This window comes from Elephantulus edwardii, unplaced genomic scaffold (assembly GCF_000299155.1).
Source record: "Elephantulus edwardii isolate Elephantulus edwardi_28Jun2011 unplaced genomic scaffold, EleEdw1.0 scaffold00080, whole genome shotgun sequence".
NCBI classification, from domain to species: domain Eukaryota; kingdom Metazoa; phylum Chordata; class Mammalia; order Macroscelidea; family Macroscelididae; genus Elephantulus; species Elephantulus edwardii.
The window spans coordinates 1838004-1857434 of record NW_006399830.1 but is presented as its reverse complement, the minus strand read 5'-3'; the positions used below and the strand labels follow the sequence as shown (position 1 = coordinate 1857434).

At 56.4% G+C, this 19431-nt stretch overlaps 1 protein-coding gene across 1 annotated transcript in view; it reads left to right on the top strand.

Annotated features, from left to right (window-relative positions):
• The window catches only part of IQCE (IQ motif containing E), a 41444-nt gene extending 25737 nt beyond the window's left edge, over nt 1-15707 (top strand). The window contains exons 16-24 of the mRNA XM_006889740.1: nt 1619-1709; nt 1920-2003; nt 6069-6248; nt 8533-8556; nt 10641-10751; nt 10854-10969; nt 12575-12669; nt 14209-14286; nt 15565-15707. Of these exons, the coding sequence (XP_006889802.1) occupies nt 1619-1709; nt 1920-2003; nt 6069-6248; nt 8533-8556; nt 10641-10751; nt 10854-10969; nt 12575-12669; nt 14209-14286; nt 15565-15707 (922 nt within the window). The remainder of the gene's footprint in view (nt 1-1618; nt 1710-1919; nt 2004-6068; nt 6249-8532; nt 8557-10640; nt 10752-10853; nt 10970-12574; nt 12670-14208; nt 14287-15564) is intronic.
• Nucleotides 15708-19431: the final 3724 nt, after the last annotated feature.

Genomic DNA, 19431 nt, shown 5'->3' with positions numbered 1-19431 from the left:
GTGAGCATGAGCCCTTGGAAACACACACGCACGCGTATCTGCAAAGTGCAGTGAAGTGTATGTAGTGCAGGAGACGGAGGCCGACCCACCCCCAGAATCTCCAGCACGCCCTGCTTCCAGTGCTGCCCGCCCCCGCCTGTCCTCACGTAGCTTCCAGAACGCTCTAAAGCTGCAGCCTGATGAGTCAGTCCTCTCCCAGTAGTCCCTCCCTTGGAATCCAGACTGGTGAGGCTCCTCTGTGACCTGCCCATGTGGACCTGCCCTCCCTGTGTGCCATCTCTGACACCTGTGTGCACCGTGGGGCTAGACTCGGCTCAGGTGTCGGGGGCGTCCAGCCACCTTCCCTCCCAGGGTCTCCGTCTCAGCAGTCAGATAGCAGACACTGGCCACACGGTGTAGTCCATCCACTCACAGGACTGTTCCTCGGCTGTAATGAGACCTCACGTCCTGTTGGGCTCTGTGTGGCACAGATGAGCCTTGAAGGTGGTGCACTGAGAGAGAAGGCAGACGTGACGCCACGTAGATGGAGTTATCCGGAGCACATAGATTGATGCAGAGATGGCAAGCAGATTAATGCCCGTTGGCATCAGGTCACCTCCAGCTCATGGTGACCCTGGACGACAGAAGAGAATGGCCCCAGAGAGGGACTGTCAGCAGCCCAGGGCTTGACCACTGCAGCACCAGGACCCCTGAGGATCCAGAGGGACTGCTCAGGTGTTGCGTTTCCTGTAACAAGTGATAGCAATGTCCTCAAATCACTGGTGGCTGGACCACATTCCAAACGTGCCAACGCTCCTTGCACGGTGCCCCTTACCACAGCCCGTTACACTACGTGAACTCATCACAGTCGTGAAATAATAACTAGAGTAGAAACCTGGCCAGAACCAATTACCACTCACATAATTAGCCGGATTTTAAGAGAACAAATTGCATTTTAGAAATTTATTTCAGTGGAAGCTCCACTAGATCTTGTGAGGCGACTGGACTCAACTCTGCGCGGACCTGCTTTCACCCTCCCTGGGCTGGCGGAGGAGACGTGTTCAGTGGCTTCAAGCCACGAGTGACTTCAGGTGGCTGCGGCTTCGAGGTTGTTGGTTCAGATCCACCTCCCAGCTTCTTGGAAGAACTGCTTCTGTGGAGGCCATTAGGGGCTGGCGCGTCTGCCTCGCCTCATGGTGACCTGAGGACCCAGCAGGAGCCCTGCCCAATGCTGCTCGCATGACAGGCTCTGCAGGGCCTGAGCCATTGTTGCAGTCACTGTGTCAGCGCATCTCAGTGAGTGCTTCACGCCACCTCCACTCCTCAGTGTGCTGGCCTCCCCCGGGGCTTCGTCTCCCAGCAGTGCATCCTGTGTACGGGGACCCAGTCCCCCCCTCTCGCTCCTTAGGGGACCTCTGGGGCCCCAGCTGGGTCTCTGTAACGTGAGTTGCATTGCGGTGGACTTGAACAGCAGCAGGAACATGACCGTCACTGAGGCCTTGTCGTGGGCCTGCCCGAGGCCTGGCTCCGAGGGAGGCAGTGAATCCCTCCCTGGGCCAGCGCTGCCCAGTGCCCATGGCCCCCTCTCCCCAGGTGCCCTCAGCACTTGACATCTACCTCTGTTTCTCCTTCCCCATAGAGAGCTAGTGCAGACCCTGACCAAGAAGCTTCAGGACCTGGAAGACGCTGAGAAGGACAAGATTGCTGGCCCCACGGAGCCGACTCACGAGGTACAGTCGGGCGTGGACTCAAGGATGTGGGTGCATTGTCTACGGACCATGTGTGGACGCCCCGTCTCCCAGTCACAGCTCATCTTTGTGGCCACAGTTGTGGGGGTGGCCCTGGTGTCACTGTGGGGACACAGTCAGTACACCCGATGATGAGGGTCTTCATGTTCAGGCTGCCCCATCCCCTCCTCACGTTCACTGGTTTGGGCCCAGAAGACCTGCTGGCTGGCTGAGCCCCAGGCCATGTGTAAGCCCCCCAGGGGTGTGTCCTTCCAGAAAGGGCCCCCTGCTAGAGAGGTGAGCTTGTTCTGGGGCTCAGCCATGAAAATGAAGGCACTTTAACCATGAATTTTTTACTCTCAAGGCCAGTTCACTTAGCTGGCTCCTTCACTGTCGAGTCTGGTCTTCTCTTCAAGCAGCTCTGGTGGTGCATTGTGTTAAGTGTGTACAGCAGAGTAAACCCTGCCCAGCCCTGTGCCATCCTCACAGTCATTGCTTGCCCCTGGTCATAGTCCTGGTCACTGGGGCACTTCCGCCCTTTCCCGGACCCTCCTCTTCTGCCCACACCGTGATGTCCTTCCAGGGATCCGCCTCTCTTGACTACAAGCCCAAAGTCTCTGCCTCCCCGACTCTGAGGAGCCCCAGGCTGACTTTCCGTGACAGCAGCTTGTCCTTTGTCAGCCCTTGAGTCTTCCCTCCTCCCTCTTTCCCCTTTACATCTGTCTGCTGTGGAGTTCAAAGGCAGCAGGAGGAGCTTGCGGGTGTGTGATGCTGGATTCAGCAGTATGTCAGGTTGGCGCTGACCCCGTGCGCAGTGGACCCGGATGTCTCCCAGCCCTGCGCATCCTCTCCGTTGCATGCCTGTCCCGGCTGGTCCTGGCCGTTGCTGTGTGCTCTGAGTGCCTTCCGCCGGGGGCCATAGCTTACGGTGCTGTGTTAAACAGCGTTCCGTGGTGGTCTGGTGCTGAGGTTTCTAAATTGTGGTGTTAAAGGTGACCAAGCAGAGTCACTTTGCACTTGACAGTTGCTGCCCATTTATGACTTTGGCTGCAAGGCCGTCACCATGGCAGCACCTTCTCCACTTCCTCCTGGGCCGCTCCTCCTCCCCTGCCCCTTCCTGCTCTTGAGCTTAGCATCCATGGAGCTTTTATCAGCTAGTTTTCAGGAGTCAGTCACCAGGCCTTTCTTCCTAGTCTCTCAGTCTGGGTGCTCCATTGAAACCTGTCCTCCATGGGTGACCCTGCTGATGTTTGACCCACTGGTGGCACAGCTTCCAGCAGTATCACAGTTACAGGCCAGCCACACAGGATGACAGGGAAGCTTGGAAAACAGGAACAGCGTCATTGAGACAGGAGTTGTTTCTGTTCCCGTGTCCTTTGTTTCCGATCCAGGTTTCCCTTCTCCATGTAAGAGTGGGACCACCTTTAAAAATGTGGCCCACAGAAGTCACTGCCTGCTCAGCACAGGTGTCAGAGCCAGCAGAGGTGAGATGTGGGATTGTTGCCTGTATTCACAGCATTTGTCTGTGCTGGTGCTGCAGGTTGGTGGCGGCTGCCTGAGAGACATAAGTGCTGCGGGTAGTGGAGCAGTCCACAGCCATGGGAGAGGACCGTGAGCGTCAGGCCAGGGGAGCAGCACACAGCCGTTTGAGAGGACCGTGAGCGTCAGGCCAGGGGAGCAGCACACAGCTGTGGGAGAAGCCTGTGTGCAAGAAACCATGAGATAGGCCTGTGTGGTCTGTGTGTACTGACCGGAACAACACCTGAGGCCCGTTTGAGGAAAACAAGTCCCTCCCCACACCAACACACAGATAAAGGCAATAGCTGATCCCATTTTCTCTTTTTAAACTTCTACATAGATTAGAATCCACCAGATGCTCTGCTGGAGGAGGGGCGATCTCCTTGTCAGTTGGATCCAGTTTGATGGCACACAGCAAGAAAAGTAAAAAAAAAAATTCTACATCGAAAATGTATTATTTCCTCAGCTTAGGGAGCTCTGGTGGTTGTGCTGCAATCCCAAAGGCACAAGGTTCAGATCCACCAGATGCTGCGGGTGATTCCAGCTCCACGACACGCGGCACCACGGCTGCCTCTGAAGGTGCCTCTTCAGTGCTCCCCCTTTCCTGCATCTGTTGGTCTTGTCTGGATTCTTGACAAGCACTGTGAGCTTCGGGGTTTTGCAGCTGGAGAAGTGTTCCTGGGACTGATTGAGAGGCCATGGGCTTCCGGGGAGGGAAGACCCGACTGAGTAACCAGATGACTAACTGGATCTAAATGGAGTGCTGTGAGTCAGGCATTAGCAGCTGCCTCAAGGAATTTATAGATGCGTCAGAATGTAGAGTTGTTTCGGCTGTTTGCCAAGAGTTACTCGAGTCTATGTTCCTTCAGCGTCTTAGGAACCAAGCTTACCTTCTGATCAGATTGGTGCAGACCAGACGTTGGCAGATGGTCCCTGCGTGTGTGAGGCGAGTGGTGTGAGGCAGTGGCTCTGCGGCCCGCAGAGGCTGGAACAGAACCAGCCCAGGCCGGCCTCGGTGCACGGAGCCTGTTCTCTCACATTAGGAGCCCAGGTTCACGCTCAGGGTGTCTGCCCCAGAGGCCCGCGTTCTCTTGGTGTCCTTCCAGCCTCTGTGCCGGGGCTCCCTTGGAGACCACTGTGTTCAGCTACCGGCCTTGCCCTGTGCCTTGGAGGTTCCACAGGGCCCGTCTCATTTTATGTCTGATGAGAGACCTAATCATACCATCCTCACCCTGCCTCATTAACGTAACTTCCCCTAGGCCTGACCCCTTAGCATCATTATTAGCTGATCCTCATTTGATGCATAGCAAGTAATTGTGAAGACTGCGGCCTGGATCACGCACACCTTATTCTCTACACTGACATCCGTGCTTCTCAGCACTCTGGAGAGGTCCCTGATGGCAGATTTTCCCAGTGCAATTCCTGTTTTGATTTCCTGACTGCTGGTGCCCAGAGTATCAGCTGTGGAGTAAGCAAGCTGAAGCTGTTTACCTCCTCAGTCTCTTCTCCATCCGTCCTGGTGCTGCTAGCTGGCCCAGTGGTGAGAATCTGTCGTCTTGATGTTGAGCTTCAATCCATATTGAAGACTATACCATGAACTACCAAGAAAACAAATAGCTCTGTCTTGGAGTGGGTGAAACCAAGTTTCTCCTTGGAGGCTAGGATTTTGAATCTCCGTCTCATATACTTCGGGCACGTGGCCAGGAGGGACCAGTTCTTAAAGGAGGACATCACACTCAGAAGGATGGAGGGACGGCACAGGAGAGGAGGACTCTGGATGAAATTAATTGATAACTGGGGCAATGGGAGTTGGTGTGGCAGAGGCCGTGGGACTGGCTCAGGACAGGGCAGGCTTCAGAGCTGCTATACGTAGGGTCACTATAGTTACAGGTGACTCGACAGCACAGAACAATCCTTGTGTGGACACAGGCACACCCCACATAGAGGGGCATCGTCCCCGGTCACATCGTGGAGGGTGGTCACATCCTCACAGAGCTCATTGGTCACAGGGAGCCGAGATCACGGCCGGCCTGGTGACAGTCCCTGACTGAGATGAGTCCTCACTGAGTAGCAGGGCCGGAACGTCCAGTGAGCACAGGGTCTTGGCAGACAGTGGAGAGCTCCTGGGAGTCGGTGGACCAGCCCCCCGTGTGTCCCTGGAGGGCGTCCAGAGCGCCTTCTGTCTTACTCAGTGGGACATTTGCCGTCTGGTGTGTCCCCACTAAGCTGGCCTAGGAGTGAGGAACGCAGACCAGTGTTCTTACTATCCTTACAGATAATTGGGAGGCCTGGCAGTTCAGTGGTTAAAGAACTCCACTGCTAACCAGAAGTTGGGCAGTTCAAGCCCAGTACCCGCTCCATGGGAGGAAGATGGACAGTCTTTTGTAAAGTCTTAGAACCCCCTGTTGGCAGTTCTCTGCTGTCCTCCAGGGTCGCTGTCCAGATGATGGTCACGGCCTCCACTCCCGAGTCTCTCCGCTGTAAAACCACGCCTGAAGTGTATCAAGTTTAATCCCAGAAGCCCTCTTTTTGTCAAACAGCCTGAATGAAAGATCCCACGAAGGACCTAGCAGTCTGACAGCATCCTGACAGTGCTAGACGTGTCTTCACCGATTGTGGGAGGCCAGCTGCAGCCTTGTGGGGCCTCTTCTGAGACATCGTGTCTGGGAGGCTGAGGGTGCCCCACGCAGGCTCCGAGACGTCCTTTCCTGGCGTGGGCCGTGTCCCTCCCACGAGCCCAGTGATGCTGTGCTGAGCTCTCTGGCAGTTTCCTCTAGATTGAAAAGGCCCTCAGCGGGTGCTCCCACCTCTGCTGACCATTCCTCACACCTTCCTTTCCCTCAGATCCAGGAAGACCCCTGGGAACCTCACACCCCCAGCAGCTGCTCCCCGCAGACCCGGGAGCCTGACACCAGTGCTGCATGCTCACGGCCCCCCTCTGTCCAGTCAGCTGGGAGCCGGGAAGACAAGCAGAGGGACACAGCGGCCAGGCTCCTGCAGGCCTGGTGGAGGACATGCCACAAGGTGAGGACTGGGGACCCAATGGCTCCTGCGTCCGCAGCCCATGAACGTGTCAGCTCCGTGGGCAGTGGAAGGGGGGGTATAGATACCCCAAGCACACTGCCGAGAGGCAGAGCTGACGGCGAGGGAGACAGGGTGTTGGGTACGGGCCCCTGAGGGACAGACGTGCAGGAACCGCTGCATCCTGGGAGCTGTTTGTCAACTCCCTGGGTCCAGCCGGCTCACATGATGGGGGTGGCAGATGAGGCCAAAGCTGGCAAGTCCCAGGGACACTAGCTTCAGGACAGATGCCACCTGACCATCCTGGTCCCCAAGCCCTGTCCCAGCATCACAGTGTCAGCCAGAGACGAGGGGCATGCGGCCAGATGACATCAGCTGCAGTGGGAAGGGTCTGTTTGGGGTTTCACAACTTTTTATGGTCGTTTCTGTGAAAGTTGACAGAGCGCATTTGCTTTCCAGTCTTTGTTTTGTGACGCTGATTCTCACACTGGTCGTACCCTTCCCATTCCTCCCTGTTTGCTGTTTCCATTTGTCCTTCTCTCCTGCACCATCTGCCTTCTGCGTGTTCTCGCTAGGTGGGTACTGCCTGCCGTGCAGGGTCAGAAATTACCTGAGACCCTCTTTCTGGAGCTCCCCGAGAGGACAGCGTGGTCTGTCAGAGGGAGCTGGGGGTCATCAGGCCTCGTGCTGCTCCTGAGAATATCTCCACTCAGTCACTCTGAGCCAACTCTCGAGTCAGGCCCAGCCCCGCAGAAGACCTCCCACCCCACACGTGCGCGCGAGGTTGACACGGGCGACCCCTCAGCAGCTCACGTCTGCCCCTCGGTGACAGGGTTCTTTGACAGACTCTCTGTCCCGTTCCAGGACACTTTAGTCGGTGTTTATTCGGCTTTCTGCCCTGTTTGTCCTCCCCTCCCAGCCCCTGGCCCCTCCCGTCCTCCGCTGCGCAGGCCCCTCGCACAGGTGCCACGGTCCCTGCTCAGCTGGCTGTCTCCTCACCTGACGGGCTCAGCTTTCCCCGCCCTCGTGGACAGGACCTTCAGCAGGACACAGGGGTCTGCTCGGCCACAGGGAGACCAGTGCTGCACCTGCGTCAGCCCACACCCACATCAGAGAGCTTTACGTTGGGCAGCTCTGCCTCGCCTCGCCCTAAGACGCAGGAGGACCTGCACTGAGGCTCTGAGGCTGCCCGGTGCTGAGCACCACTGTGGGTGCCGCCTTTGCAGCAGCTGTGCTCGTCTGCGTGTGCCCGCTCTGTGCTCTCTCTGTGCCCCTCGTCTGTGTCTGCTTGTGCCCATTCTGTTGTGCCCGCCTGTCTGTGTGTGCCCGTCTGCGTGTGCCTGTTTGGGTCCTCGTTGCACTGTTGCACACTTGGTAGAAGGTAGTCAAATGGAAGCAGCACCCTTCTGTGCATTTGGAAACCAGAACGCCTGGGACTCCGTGGGAGGGAAACTGGCGTCTGCCTGCCACATTCCACGTCCGCAGGCTCTGATCCAGCCGCTGGGGCCTTAGGGCTTCTCTAGCCAGGCCGTCTTTTTTCAGTCTCTCTCGTTTGATCGAATGTCTGGGAGAACCTAGCTGCGGCCGTTGGGTCTGCACACACTGCTCTGTGGCACCGCCTGCTCCTGCTTCACACCGTGTCCCCTTCTCACTGTGGCCGTCTGGTGTCACCTCAGTGACTTGGGTTCCTCCTTTAGGTCATTACTGACGTTGCACTTCAGCTAAACTAAACCACTGTATGTAGATGATTTCAGATCGCACTGTGAAGATTGTCTCAGATCAATAGATTTGAAAGTTCTTTTCCATCTCAGTAGATCCAGTAAGTCTGAATTACATATTAACCTCCCCCAATTTGATCAGGACACTTGGATTGAAATCTTAAGTAACAGTAACTGAACACTGCCCAGTTCTTCTGGTCTCCCAGCAAAGGGGACAGTCGGCCTCAGTAGAGGGGGACACAGTGCTCCTTGTCAGGCCCACCCGTCTGTGTCTGCCTTGCAGTGCCTACTCCCCTGACCGCCCTCACTGTGGGACCTTTCTGACGTGTCCTGCACCAGTAGCTTAGGGCAGGGAACTCACCATGGCCTTGACCTTCCCACACTCTGTGTGATCCCAGGATCCATGAGCAAGGCCACACAGGAGCTTGGTCCTGGCAGCACTTGATGGGGGCCAGTAGCCACTGCCCTGCAGTGTGTCACAGGGTGAGACCCTGAGAGGAGGCCTGTACTGAGAGCAGCTGCTCTTGCTCCCACCTCCTAACGCCCACTTTTTTCTTTCTTTCTTTCAGAAAAAAGCTGCCGTTTTGGATGAGGTAAGCAAGGGCCGTCCTCCACTTGGAGGCAGTGTTCTCACGTCGAGTAACCTAATAGAGGGGGTGCTGAGTGGACTGCCTGTCCTCCCTCTCTGAGTCGGCTCCGAGAGCCTGGACAACCTGCACAGCAAACAAATACGTTCACAAGTCCTTCCTTCCTTCCTTCCCTCCCACCCTCACCCCAGCTCTGTCTGCTGTGTGCCACGCGGTGATGGGCGGGGGGACACCTGAGCTGGGAGGGACAGGAACGGTGATGTGCCAGGGCCAGGGCGGTCAGCAGGACGAGGAGAGGGTCACTCGTCGAGAAGGGCAAGGTGGGGGGACAGGGAGTAGGGCTGGAGGCACGTGCTGGAGAAGACTGGTGTCTGCGGGAGGACCGTGACGGGTCCTGGGCAGTGGTGCTCGAGTGACATGCAGTGGTGAGGGGCGGGAAAGAGCTCCTTCCTCTGGTCCACCAGCTTGGCAGCCACTTACCATTCCCCTTCCCTTGGACTCTGGGCAGGGTTGTAGCTGTGGTCTTGGGGTGCCCTGTTTGCATTAAGAGCACAAAGATGAGGCCACCATCACCCCAGTCAGGGTGTGGACGCAGGCTTGATACTTCTGATCCCTCCTTACCCCAGCCCTGTGACAGCTGGGATCCCCGTCCCCATCTCCTCAGTTACACAAGTGTATCCACCTCAGGAGGTGCTGGCCTGCAGCAGGACCGAGAGCGTGGCCAGAGCAGGCCAGCCTTCCCACCCCTGCCTGGGACTGTCTCTTTAACCTTGGAAAGCTGTGAGCTTGGGTGCCCACCAAAGCTGTTGGGCTCCCACTGGGTGCTGGGCTCTGCTGGGCATAGCCTTTCTTCACAGGGTGCTCTCTCCATAGCTGTGGCCACTGGCCACATGTCCTCAGTGTGAGGTGAGCTCAGTGGCCTGGGCAGCATTGAGGGACATGGGTTCCTCGGTCAACCAGTGGCTGGCAGTCTGTTGCCCCACTTTCCCCTCAGAGAAGGTTCCCATTCTGCTCCTTGGCCCCAGTCACCAGCCACCCTCCCGAAGTGATCCCTCCGGCCAAGGCCTGGTCCCTCCGTCAGCCCTGCCATCCACCTGGGGCCTCGTCCTTGCCCTGCTCTCTGAGGTGGCCTCCCATCTTCCAATTGTTTCCGCTGCACACCTGCTCCTTTAAGGTGTCCCCAAGGTCCCCACCACTGGTCCTTCTGCTGTGGGCCCCCAGCACCCGCACTCTCCACTCTGCCCACATCAGTCCACGCACTCCCCCCCCCAGCCCCTCTATGCTGACCTCACGGTGGTTGAGTGTTTTATGTTGTGTGTGTTTTGTTTACCCCAGTTTGTGGAGAAGGAGGATCCCTGGTGGTGGGGTGGTTAAAGCATCCACCCCTAACCAAGAAGTCCACAGCTGACTCACCAGGCAGTCAGCTTCCCCAGAGGGGCCACCTCTCTGTCCTGTGGGGGCGCTGTGAGCTGGGATCGATTTGACAGCAGTGGACTCGTTTTGTTCCTAACAGAGACTCCTGTTAACTGGGCCTTCCTGTGCACATCTGAGGCCTTGCCCCCTTTTGGATGTTCACACCTCCTCCAGGGTTGACCATGCCCCCTGTCCGGGATGGCCCTGAGGCCCACAGCCTGGTGCCGGGAAGAAAGCCCTCCTGTTGTGCTCCTGTAAAGGTTAAAGCAGAAGTCCCCCTGTCAGGGAGTCAATTCCAATTCATAGTGACCCCACAGGACAGATTTCTAGCCATGCATGTCCTCTGAGTAGCTGATGGCCTAGAGGGTTGATATTGCTGGGAATCTGGACACCCCAGAATAAAACCAGCATGAGAAGAGGCTCGGTTATTCCACTAGGGAAGCCTGACTAAACTGGAGTGTGTTCTGAGCTGCTACTGCTGAGGGGGTGGGGTCTGTCCCCTCCCCAAGCAGCATGTGTCCCTCCCCAGAGGAGACTGCTGCAGGAGCAGGACCTGTGTCAGGGTCGAGGGCAGCAGTAGGGCTCACTGTCCGCTGTCATGGCTGGCCCTCTGGAACTCGCTCTCCTCTGACCTTCCACTACCCGGGGACTTCACCGGTTTCCTTTCTCCTCCCCAGGCAGCTACTGTGCTTCAGGCAGCTTTCCGGGGACACTTGGCGAGGACACAGCTCCTGGTCTGCACAGACCATGGGTCCCCACGTCCCAGCACACCGAGCCCCTCGTGGAAGGTAACACTGACTCCGTGCTGTGGGCACGGGCGGGGCTTCAGCAGCCACTGGAGGGATGCTCTGGGTAGGGGCTGAAAGCTGTCCTCTCCCGCTGTCCTGCAGCATCCCACCCTGCCTGGCAGCCGGAGCCCTGCTGCTCTGGCCAGCACAGGGCTGGAGGAGGCTGCCACACTGATCCAGGCCGTCTTCCGGGCGCATCTGGCACGGACCAGGCCAGGGTGAGTCGTGTGGCTGTGCTTTGGCAGGCTGGCCACCCAGAGAGACTTGAGACCACCCAGGGGCAGGCAGTGAGTCTGGGAACAGCAAGCCTGAGAGTGCACCACCCGCCGTGGCCAAACCGAGCCTTGGAATGTCCTAGGGCTGCAGCTGGGGCCGGTTCTGACCCTTAGAAGGGGCATTTGCGGGTCTGTTAACCTGAGTGTGGTTCAGCCTCTGCCCAGTTGGCCCCTTAGAAGGGGCGTTTGCGGGTCTATTCAGAGTGTGGTTCAGCCTCTGACCAGCTGGCAGTAGTAGCACATCTCCTCTTTACGGAGGGCATGACATCATGTGGACGGCCGTGGACATTCTGACAGTGTGCTGCCACACTGTGTGTGGGCCCTGGACCCTCCTGTTTACACTCCAGCACACAGGTTCTTGTTTGCCTTTAATAAACGTCTTCTTTTTTTTTTCTACAACAGATTAGGAGGCTAGAAGCCAAGTCCAGAGCAGCAGATCTAGGGGGTGCTTTTCTCTGTCAGCTCTGAGGGCAGGTCCTTGCCTCCTTCCACACCTGTGGGCCATTGTTCCTCTCACATCTCCATGTGCTTGGCGCCAGTCTTGTCCTGACCTAGGAGGTTCTTAGCACAAGGACCCTAGATCTGAAGCCTACACTCCCCTCCTGACTCCTCTTTCATGGAGGTGGTCCCTCCCCAAACTTAGATTTCTTTTATTAATTTTGGTGTTTAAAAACAAATTTATTCTCTCATCGTGTAAGCCCGAAGTCGTCGGCCGGGGCTTTCTTGACTGGCTGTCGGGGGAGGCCCATCTCCTTTCTGCATCTGTGCCTGTTACTCAGTGGAGATCTCTGTGTATCTTGGCGTTAGTCCTCTCCCAGGTCCAGGGGCTTCTCCTAAGAGATGATCAGTCCTTAGTGGGCCTTCTTGGTCCCCCTGGCTACCCTGCCCTTTCTGTCTGTCCTTCCTTCTCACCAGACTATGCCACGTTTCTATCTGCTGTTGTCCATGCAAAAGGCGCCCCAGACTCCGTTGTTGGTACCCGTCACCCCTCAGCCAAGACAGGGTTCTCACCTGATGCAGCCAACCATGGCTTAGGGAGGTGGAGCCACCTCAGGCCTAGGTCACTGGGTCTGGGGTTCAACAAGGCACGTACGTGGCTGGCTGGACAGCTGTCTCCCAGCACACTGGTGGACGCTCCTGTCTCACTGGTCTAGAGCTGCTGTCACAGAAATGCCACAAATGCATGGCTTCACAGACCTGCTTCCTCACAGCCGGAAGGCTGGAAGTCTACATTCATGGCACTGCTCTCGGGGAGGCCCCTTCCTGTAAGCTCTGGGGATGGTTCCAGTGTCTATCTTCACCATCTTCGCCTGCTGTGGTGTCTCCTCCTCCATGTCTACTACGATTCTTCCGTCTGCTCTTGTATGTTTCAGAAGAGATGGACTTGAGGCACCCTGCGCGGAAACAGTGTCGTGATAAAAAAGAGCTATTCCCAAATTGGATTCTAACCACAAGTGTGGGGGTCCCAATTCACTGCACGCTGCTTTGGGATGGTTTGATCTATAACACCTCGTGTGAGCCTGAGACCCGGATTCACTCTCTGTGCAGCCGGGGTCCAGGGCAGCTTTTCTGTCTTTCCCAGAACTCCGGGTCTGAGGACAAGTACCCCCACTCCCGCCCCGAGGAGGACGACTGCCCCCGCGGCCAGCTGTTACGCCTCCTCCCCGCCTGTCCTCTCAGCTTCTCCTCCTAACTCCACCTCACTGCATTGTGAGTGCGCATGAGGGCCGCCGTCCTCACTGTGGGGCTGTGTGGGGGACACGGAGGGGCATCTCTCCTGTAGACCTGGGCTGAGGAGCGAGCATTCCTGAGGGCCTCCCCTTCACCAGCACAGCAGTGACCCTGTTGCCTGCAGCCTCTCAGGCCTTTCCATTCTTCTCAGTCCCTCTGGAGGGAGGCAGCACTGTCCCTGGGGGCTTCAAGGAGAATGTTACTCCCGTTTTCTCTTCTGCCTCATTAGGGTCTCTCCCTCAGGTCTCTGCTTCTCCTGTAGCAGACACGCCATAGGCTTTAACAAGTCCTTTCACAATCTCTCATTTCCATTGAGTCAGAGCTGACTCTCCAGTGGGTTTTCAGAGGCTGTAAATTGTGTGGGAGGAAACTGTCCATCTTTCTTCTACAGAGCAGTTGGTGGATTTGAACCTCTGCCTTCAGATTGGCAGCCCAACTTCATATTCACTAGGCTGGCAGAGCTCCTTCTCATTGTTTAAGAGGCTTGAAGTCCAGGTTCCATGTACCAGCTCTGGTGGAGCATGTGTGTGTGGGAGGGCCTTGTCTCCTTGCTCTGTCTCTGGACCTGGCAGGCCTCAGAGGCCTCCGTGTGCCTTGTCCTCAGCCTCCTGACCCTGGGTCTAGGAGGTTCTCAGCACAGAGACCTGGACACAAAGGACACAATGAATTCCTTGTTCTTCTTTCTTGGTGGTAGTAGGTCCCTTCCTCTGTTCATCTCTCTTTCTTTTTCACTTTTATCTCCTGTTGCTTATTTTACAGGCCACACCCCAAGGACACTCCTTTATATGGGATGGGGCTGTGACTGCTTAAGAGTGTAGCTGCCAAACTTCACTTAAGGAAGTGATCACTCCCTGACTACCAAAATTGACCTAACATTTCATCTCTTTACATTCCCACCATCTCTACATCCCACTGAGTGTAGTCCAGCTGGGTTGACACATTTTCACGGGTGTAGGCCAGAATTCAATGTCTAGCAGATCCCAGACAGACAATCTGTAAGGAAGTCCCAGGAGCTCGGGGGCAGGCTGGGGACCTTTTTTAGGCCCGTTGTCCTTACATGCAAGCAGTAGCTGGACAGACTCCCGGAAAGTCACTGCACTCCAGAATGTGTGCCTGACTGCCCTCGGTGTCCTGTACCCCGATCAGGAGCGTCCCTCTGCAGGTGGAGCCGCGATCATCTTTGGACCAAGTCACACTGTCTCGAGGCCACGTTTTGGGGAATAGTGTGCCATGCAGAGCTGCCCAGCTTTGTCCCTGTGCAGGACTTTTCTGCACTGAGTTCTTCAGGCTTTAAGATGTGAATCAACGACAGGTCAGGGAGTGGAGCAGTGCTTACATACAAGAAAGCCACAACAGGAAGCGGCCTTGCTGAACCGAGAACACAGCACAAGAGTGATGAAGAGCGTGCAGCGTCCTGAGTGGACTGACACTCTGACTGCCCTTCTTTGTAGCTCGGGACGATAGTGAGGCCAGCAGTACAGAGACTCTGGAGGGATCTGCAGCCGAGCAGGAGGCCTGGTCCACCGCAGGTGAGTGCCCTCAGGGGAGGCCCTCAGCTGGGCCCTTCCCTGTCACCCCATCAGGACAGTCCTCTCTCAGCCCCCTCACCATGGCCCTCTGCCTCAACCCCTCAGACCACCTTGGCCTTCTCAGGGTGGCCCCCTATCAACCCCCTCAGGACGGCCTTGACTTCATCCTGCAGCTCTCTCTTAGGCCCCATCTCCCGTCAGCCTCGCCACCACCGAGGGCCCCGCTCACAGCACCATCTCCCAGCCGCAGGGTTCTGCTTTCTCATCACATGCTGCACGGTCCCTTCCAGGCCCCTCACTGTCGCTTCCTCACCACCTTCCTGCATCCTCTCTCTCCTTATCCTCTGTCTTCTAACCTGTGTGGGTTTGGCCATATATGAAAGCAAACTCCTGGTCACCTTTAAGTCATTGCCTGCCCACCAGGGCCCTGAGCTGACCAGTCCCCTCATTGGTGGACCGCAGACACTTCCCGTGCGTGGTGTGTCGTCACCTCTTCTGCATTAGTCTGTTGGCCAGTGCCTACACGGTCCACACCAATCACAGGGCAGGCTGCAGCCCAGGCCAGACAAGAAGTATCAGGACCCACATTGTTTACAGCGTAGCCAGGACATGGCGGTCACCCGGGCCCAAAGCCACAAAACTAGGGTGAAGGACAGGCAGAAGCCTCTCGTCGGGACTCAGGAGGGGCTCCCCAGCTGTTTATCCAAAGAACCAAGACCAGAGGCCACACTGAGGGCCTTTTGCGAACAGGGCTGCAAGCCAAGAAGCCACAGGGCCACTCTGTAACAAGGGCGTCCCTGTGCTGGCTGCGTGGACTTGAGTCTTTGTGATGCAGGTGGAGGGTGGTCTGCCTTCTGTCTGTGCTGGTCAAGCCCCCTCCTCACACCTCACTGCCCATAGCCAGAGGCCACAGCTACCCTTCTTCAAGACAGCTGTCACTGGGGCCATCTGGTCAGCAGGGACTCGCGGCCTCGGGTGTGCAGAGTACAGTTAGTCCATGGGCTTTCAGGACTTTGGTCTTTTGAAAGCAGATGGCCAGGCCATTCTTATGAGGCACCAGATAGATTTGAACCGCCAACCTTTCAAGTAGAAGGAGTTGTGTTCTGAACCTAAGCTGTGGCTGAAGATTCTGAGCTAGTTCTGGAAGCACTGAATAGTGTGACGAAGCTCTGAGTGAGAGTCCCCTCCGCGTGCCCTGGCCGTCCATGGCGGGAGGGAGGTCAGTCCCTCCTGGGACCTAGAACCAGCATTCCTGACACTCCCTCTCTGTTGGTCCAGCAGCGCCGTCACTCCTCCAGATGCTGCCTGCCCTCTCCAGGCCCCAGCCCAGCATACAGCCACCCACGGACGAGGTGGGCTCCGACGACTCTGACGACGTGGTCATCGCCCCCTCGCTGCCCAGGAAGCACAGTGCATCCTAGACCTTGACCACCTGCTCTCAATGCAACCTGGTTTGGTGCATGTTCAAGGCTGAGGACAAAGCCCGTTCCAGAGGACACACTAACGAAAGTTGGAGAAATAATTTATCTTGTTAGCTGGCTCTGCTTTCGTGGGCGTGTCTGCTGTTGTAGGGGTCGTGGCCACCTCTGGGAGCAGCTGGGGCACTATGTGCACGTGGGATTGTCATCAGGCCCTGGCGACCCAGCACAGCTGCTGAGGATAGGTACACACAGCAAGGCGCCTTGTCACCTGGGGTGTCACAGCGCCCTAGCCAGCAGGCCTGGCTCCCATCACTGTCCAGATGGGAAGGGTACACGCTCATCGACCCCTGGGCCCAGGACAACCCAGAGGGATGTGTCTTCTAGGTCCTGCGACCCCCAGCGAGAGTGGTCTCCACCCCATGAGCTCATGAGGATGACCACATCCTTGTGCAACTTCCTTGCAAACTTAAAGGTGGCCCTGACAGCCAGGGCCGGCCGGCCAGGGTCCACTCTGCGGTTCATCCCTGACACGCTCCATTGATTGGGGGTGAGGTGGAGAAGTGACGTCAACCCCAGCTCCCTTGGTCCCCAGGTCTCTCTAGCCCTTACCCCTGCCCTCCCTGCAGCCCCTTCCGGCCCTCTTCCCCCCAGTGGCCCGTTGGTGGTTCCTATGGGACCCCCCTGCCCACCGGAGCCCTGGAAGCCCTTGGGCTCCATCTGCGTGTCATCATCATCTGGGGGGGGTCTTCCTGTGTGTGCCTCATCGGCTCCTGTGACGCAGCCTGGCAGGGATCACTCTTCTGGGTTTAGGGACCTGACACCTCTCACCAAGTGGCCTGGGTGCTGAGATCTTCCCACTCCGTGTGTGGTCAGGTCGGGTTTGGGGGGTGGTGCGTGTCCCAGTGGAGAGGCCATGGAGCCAGGACCGGACTGAAACGGGCCCCATGTGAGAACGGCAGAGGCAGGAAAGCGGCGGCCTGGAAGGCGGACTTTGGCCGTCACCCCTGCTCAAGCCGTGAGAACAGGACAGAATGTGGGGCCACATTTGCATTTTAGCGGGTTGTGAACTGCAGCCCCACAGCCTGGGGATCCTGCAGGGCGCTGGGGTGTTCCTAGGAGGGAGCCCAAGGCCCCCACCCTCTGATCCCTCAGAAACCCCCTTATGGGTTCACAGACCCTCACTGTGGGCAGAGAAGTAGGATGTGGAGCCTGCACCCCAGAGCGGTGTCAGTCCTCATGGAAGCACTGTTCCCCCACCATTCCCACCCTGCCCTGCTGTTGGGGCAGGGGTGCCCTGGACAACAGGCTGAGGTCCTGGCCGCCCAGGCTCCACACAGCAAGGACACCATGCCCACTGGGGTTGGGCCCCACCTACTACGGGGGCAGGGTAGGGAAGGCTGAGCTGGCACAAGAGGGCATCTGCTTCAAAAATGCCTTCTTCCTGGACTCTTGGATGGAAGCTGAACAGAGGCAGGGCCTGGCCTCTCAGGACTTTGGACTTGACCTAGGCCCAGGGCACTGGGCAGGGCCTAACCAGGGATTGCCAGATTCTCTCTAGGATTAGGACCCTGCCCAAACTCTCCATGCACACTAGAGCCAAGGTGGGAGCAAGTCCCTGATGGATAAAACAAAGTCAGTTCTGGGGTACTTGGCCTGCAGAGACAGGGTACCTGTCCCTAGGCCTTTCCTGTGATGACCCAACTCCTGCCTCAGAAGACAAACCCCAGGTGAGAATGCCCAGCTGACAGGCTTCCAGACCCTTTCCTGGGCTGAGTTTCTCTGTGTTCTAGAGATGCTGGGGGTACCTTCCTCTGGCACCCCCCCTCACCATGCATGTAGGCACAGCCCAGCAGTGAGAGCAGAGGAGAGACCTCCAAGGGCTCCCCAGACCTGGAGGGGTCCTCTGAGGTTGCCCTGTCTCCCTGAGCCCCCTCAACATGCACCACTGCATGGGCGGCACCTCTCCCACCTGTGTCCTGGGGTCTTGGGACCTCTGACCACATAGCATAACCAGGAAGAAGCTGGGTCAGGGCTTTGAACTCACCTCCTAGAAAGGAGCAGTGTCACAGGAGTGGGGACAGTGGGGTCTACTGTTGAGCAGGGCTCAGCAGGAGGAGGGAGGCCATCCCTGGCCTGGCATCTCTCCCCCAGGTCGCTGGCTGCTTCTTAAGACCACCTCTCGACAGCTGCCTGGCCCTTGTTACCAGTGTCAAAGCTCTGCCACCTATCCGCCTCCCCATGCCCAGTGTCTACCATGACTGTCCCTTCTTCACCTCCCGGAACACACCATCCCAAACCTGCCACTCTTTAGTCCGTGCAACTCCTGATGACCTGTGTCAGGACCATGTTCAGTGGGGACCCTATGTCAGAGAGGATGGTGCCCCATGGGGTTATGGCTGTGATCTTTATGGAAGCATGTCACTGATGGGGGGAATATACAGAGTCCCTGTACAAGAAATAACTGACACTGGAAAATGTCAGGGAGTACCATATGAACAGGGGCCAGTGGTAATGAAGGAGGGGAGTAGAAGCCACATTGAAGGTGCTGGCAAAAAATAAGGCCCCAGGAATCCATGGGATACCAACTGGCTTGTTTCAGTTAACAGGTAAAGACTTATATGCACTCACCAGTCTATGCTGGGAAATTTGGGGGACAGCTGTCTGGCCAGTGGATTAGAAGAGGTCCATATTTGTTCCCATTCCCAAAAAAAGTGATCCAATGGAATGTGGAAACTATCGAACAATATCATTATGTGCAAGCGAAGTACTGCTGAAGATCATTAAAAAAATGGCCAGAACAATACTTAGATGGGGAAACTGCCAGAAGTTCAAGCTGGACCTAGAAGACGTCATGGCACCAGAGATATTATTACTGATGTTAGATGGATCCTGGCTAAGAGTAAAGATACAAGAAGAATGTCTATTTGTTCTTTATTGACTATGCAAAGGCATTTGACTGTGTGGATCATAACAAGTTGTGGCTGACATAGAGAAGAATGGCAATCCCAGAGCACTTAATTGTGCTCATGCAGAACCTACACCTGGACTAGGAGGCTGTTGTGCAAATAGATCAGGGGAACACTGCATGGTTTAAAATTTAAAAAGGGGGTTGTATTCTCTCTCCATACCTATTCAATCTCTATGCTGAGCAAATTATTCAAGAAGCTGGACTCTGAAGAGGAGTGTGGCATCAGGATTGAAGGAGACTCATCAATAACCTGAGATGACACAGGCTTGCTTGCTGAAAGTGAGGAGCCCTTGAAGCACTTGTTGCAGATCAAGGAACACAGCCTTCAGTATGGATTGCATCTCAATGTCCAGAAAGCAATAATTCTTACCACTGAACCAATAGGCAATGTCACGATGGCTAGAGAGGAGATTGAAACTGTCAACGAGTTCATCTTACTTGGATCCACAAATAACACCCTTGGTACCAGCAGTCAGGAAATAAAGAGATTGATTGCACTAGGAAAATCTGCAGTCAGAGACCTCTCCAAATTGCTGAGGAGTAATTATGTCAGTTCGAGGACTAAGGTGCATCTGACTCAGGCCATACTTTTTCCATTCACTTGCTATGCATCTGAGAGCTGGACAGTGAATAAGGATGACAGAAGAATAACTGGTGCCTTTGAGCTGTGGTGTTGGAGAAGAACCCTGAACATCCCATAGACGTCCAAAAGAATGAACAGCTATGTCTTGGAGAGGGTGCAGCCGCAGTGCTCTT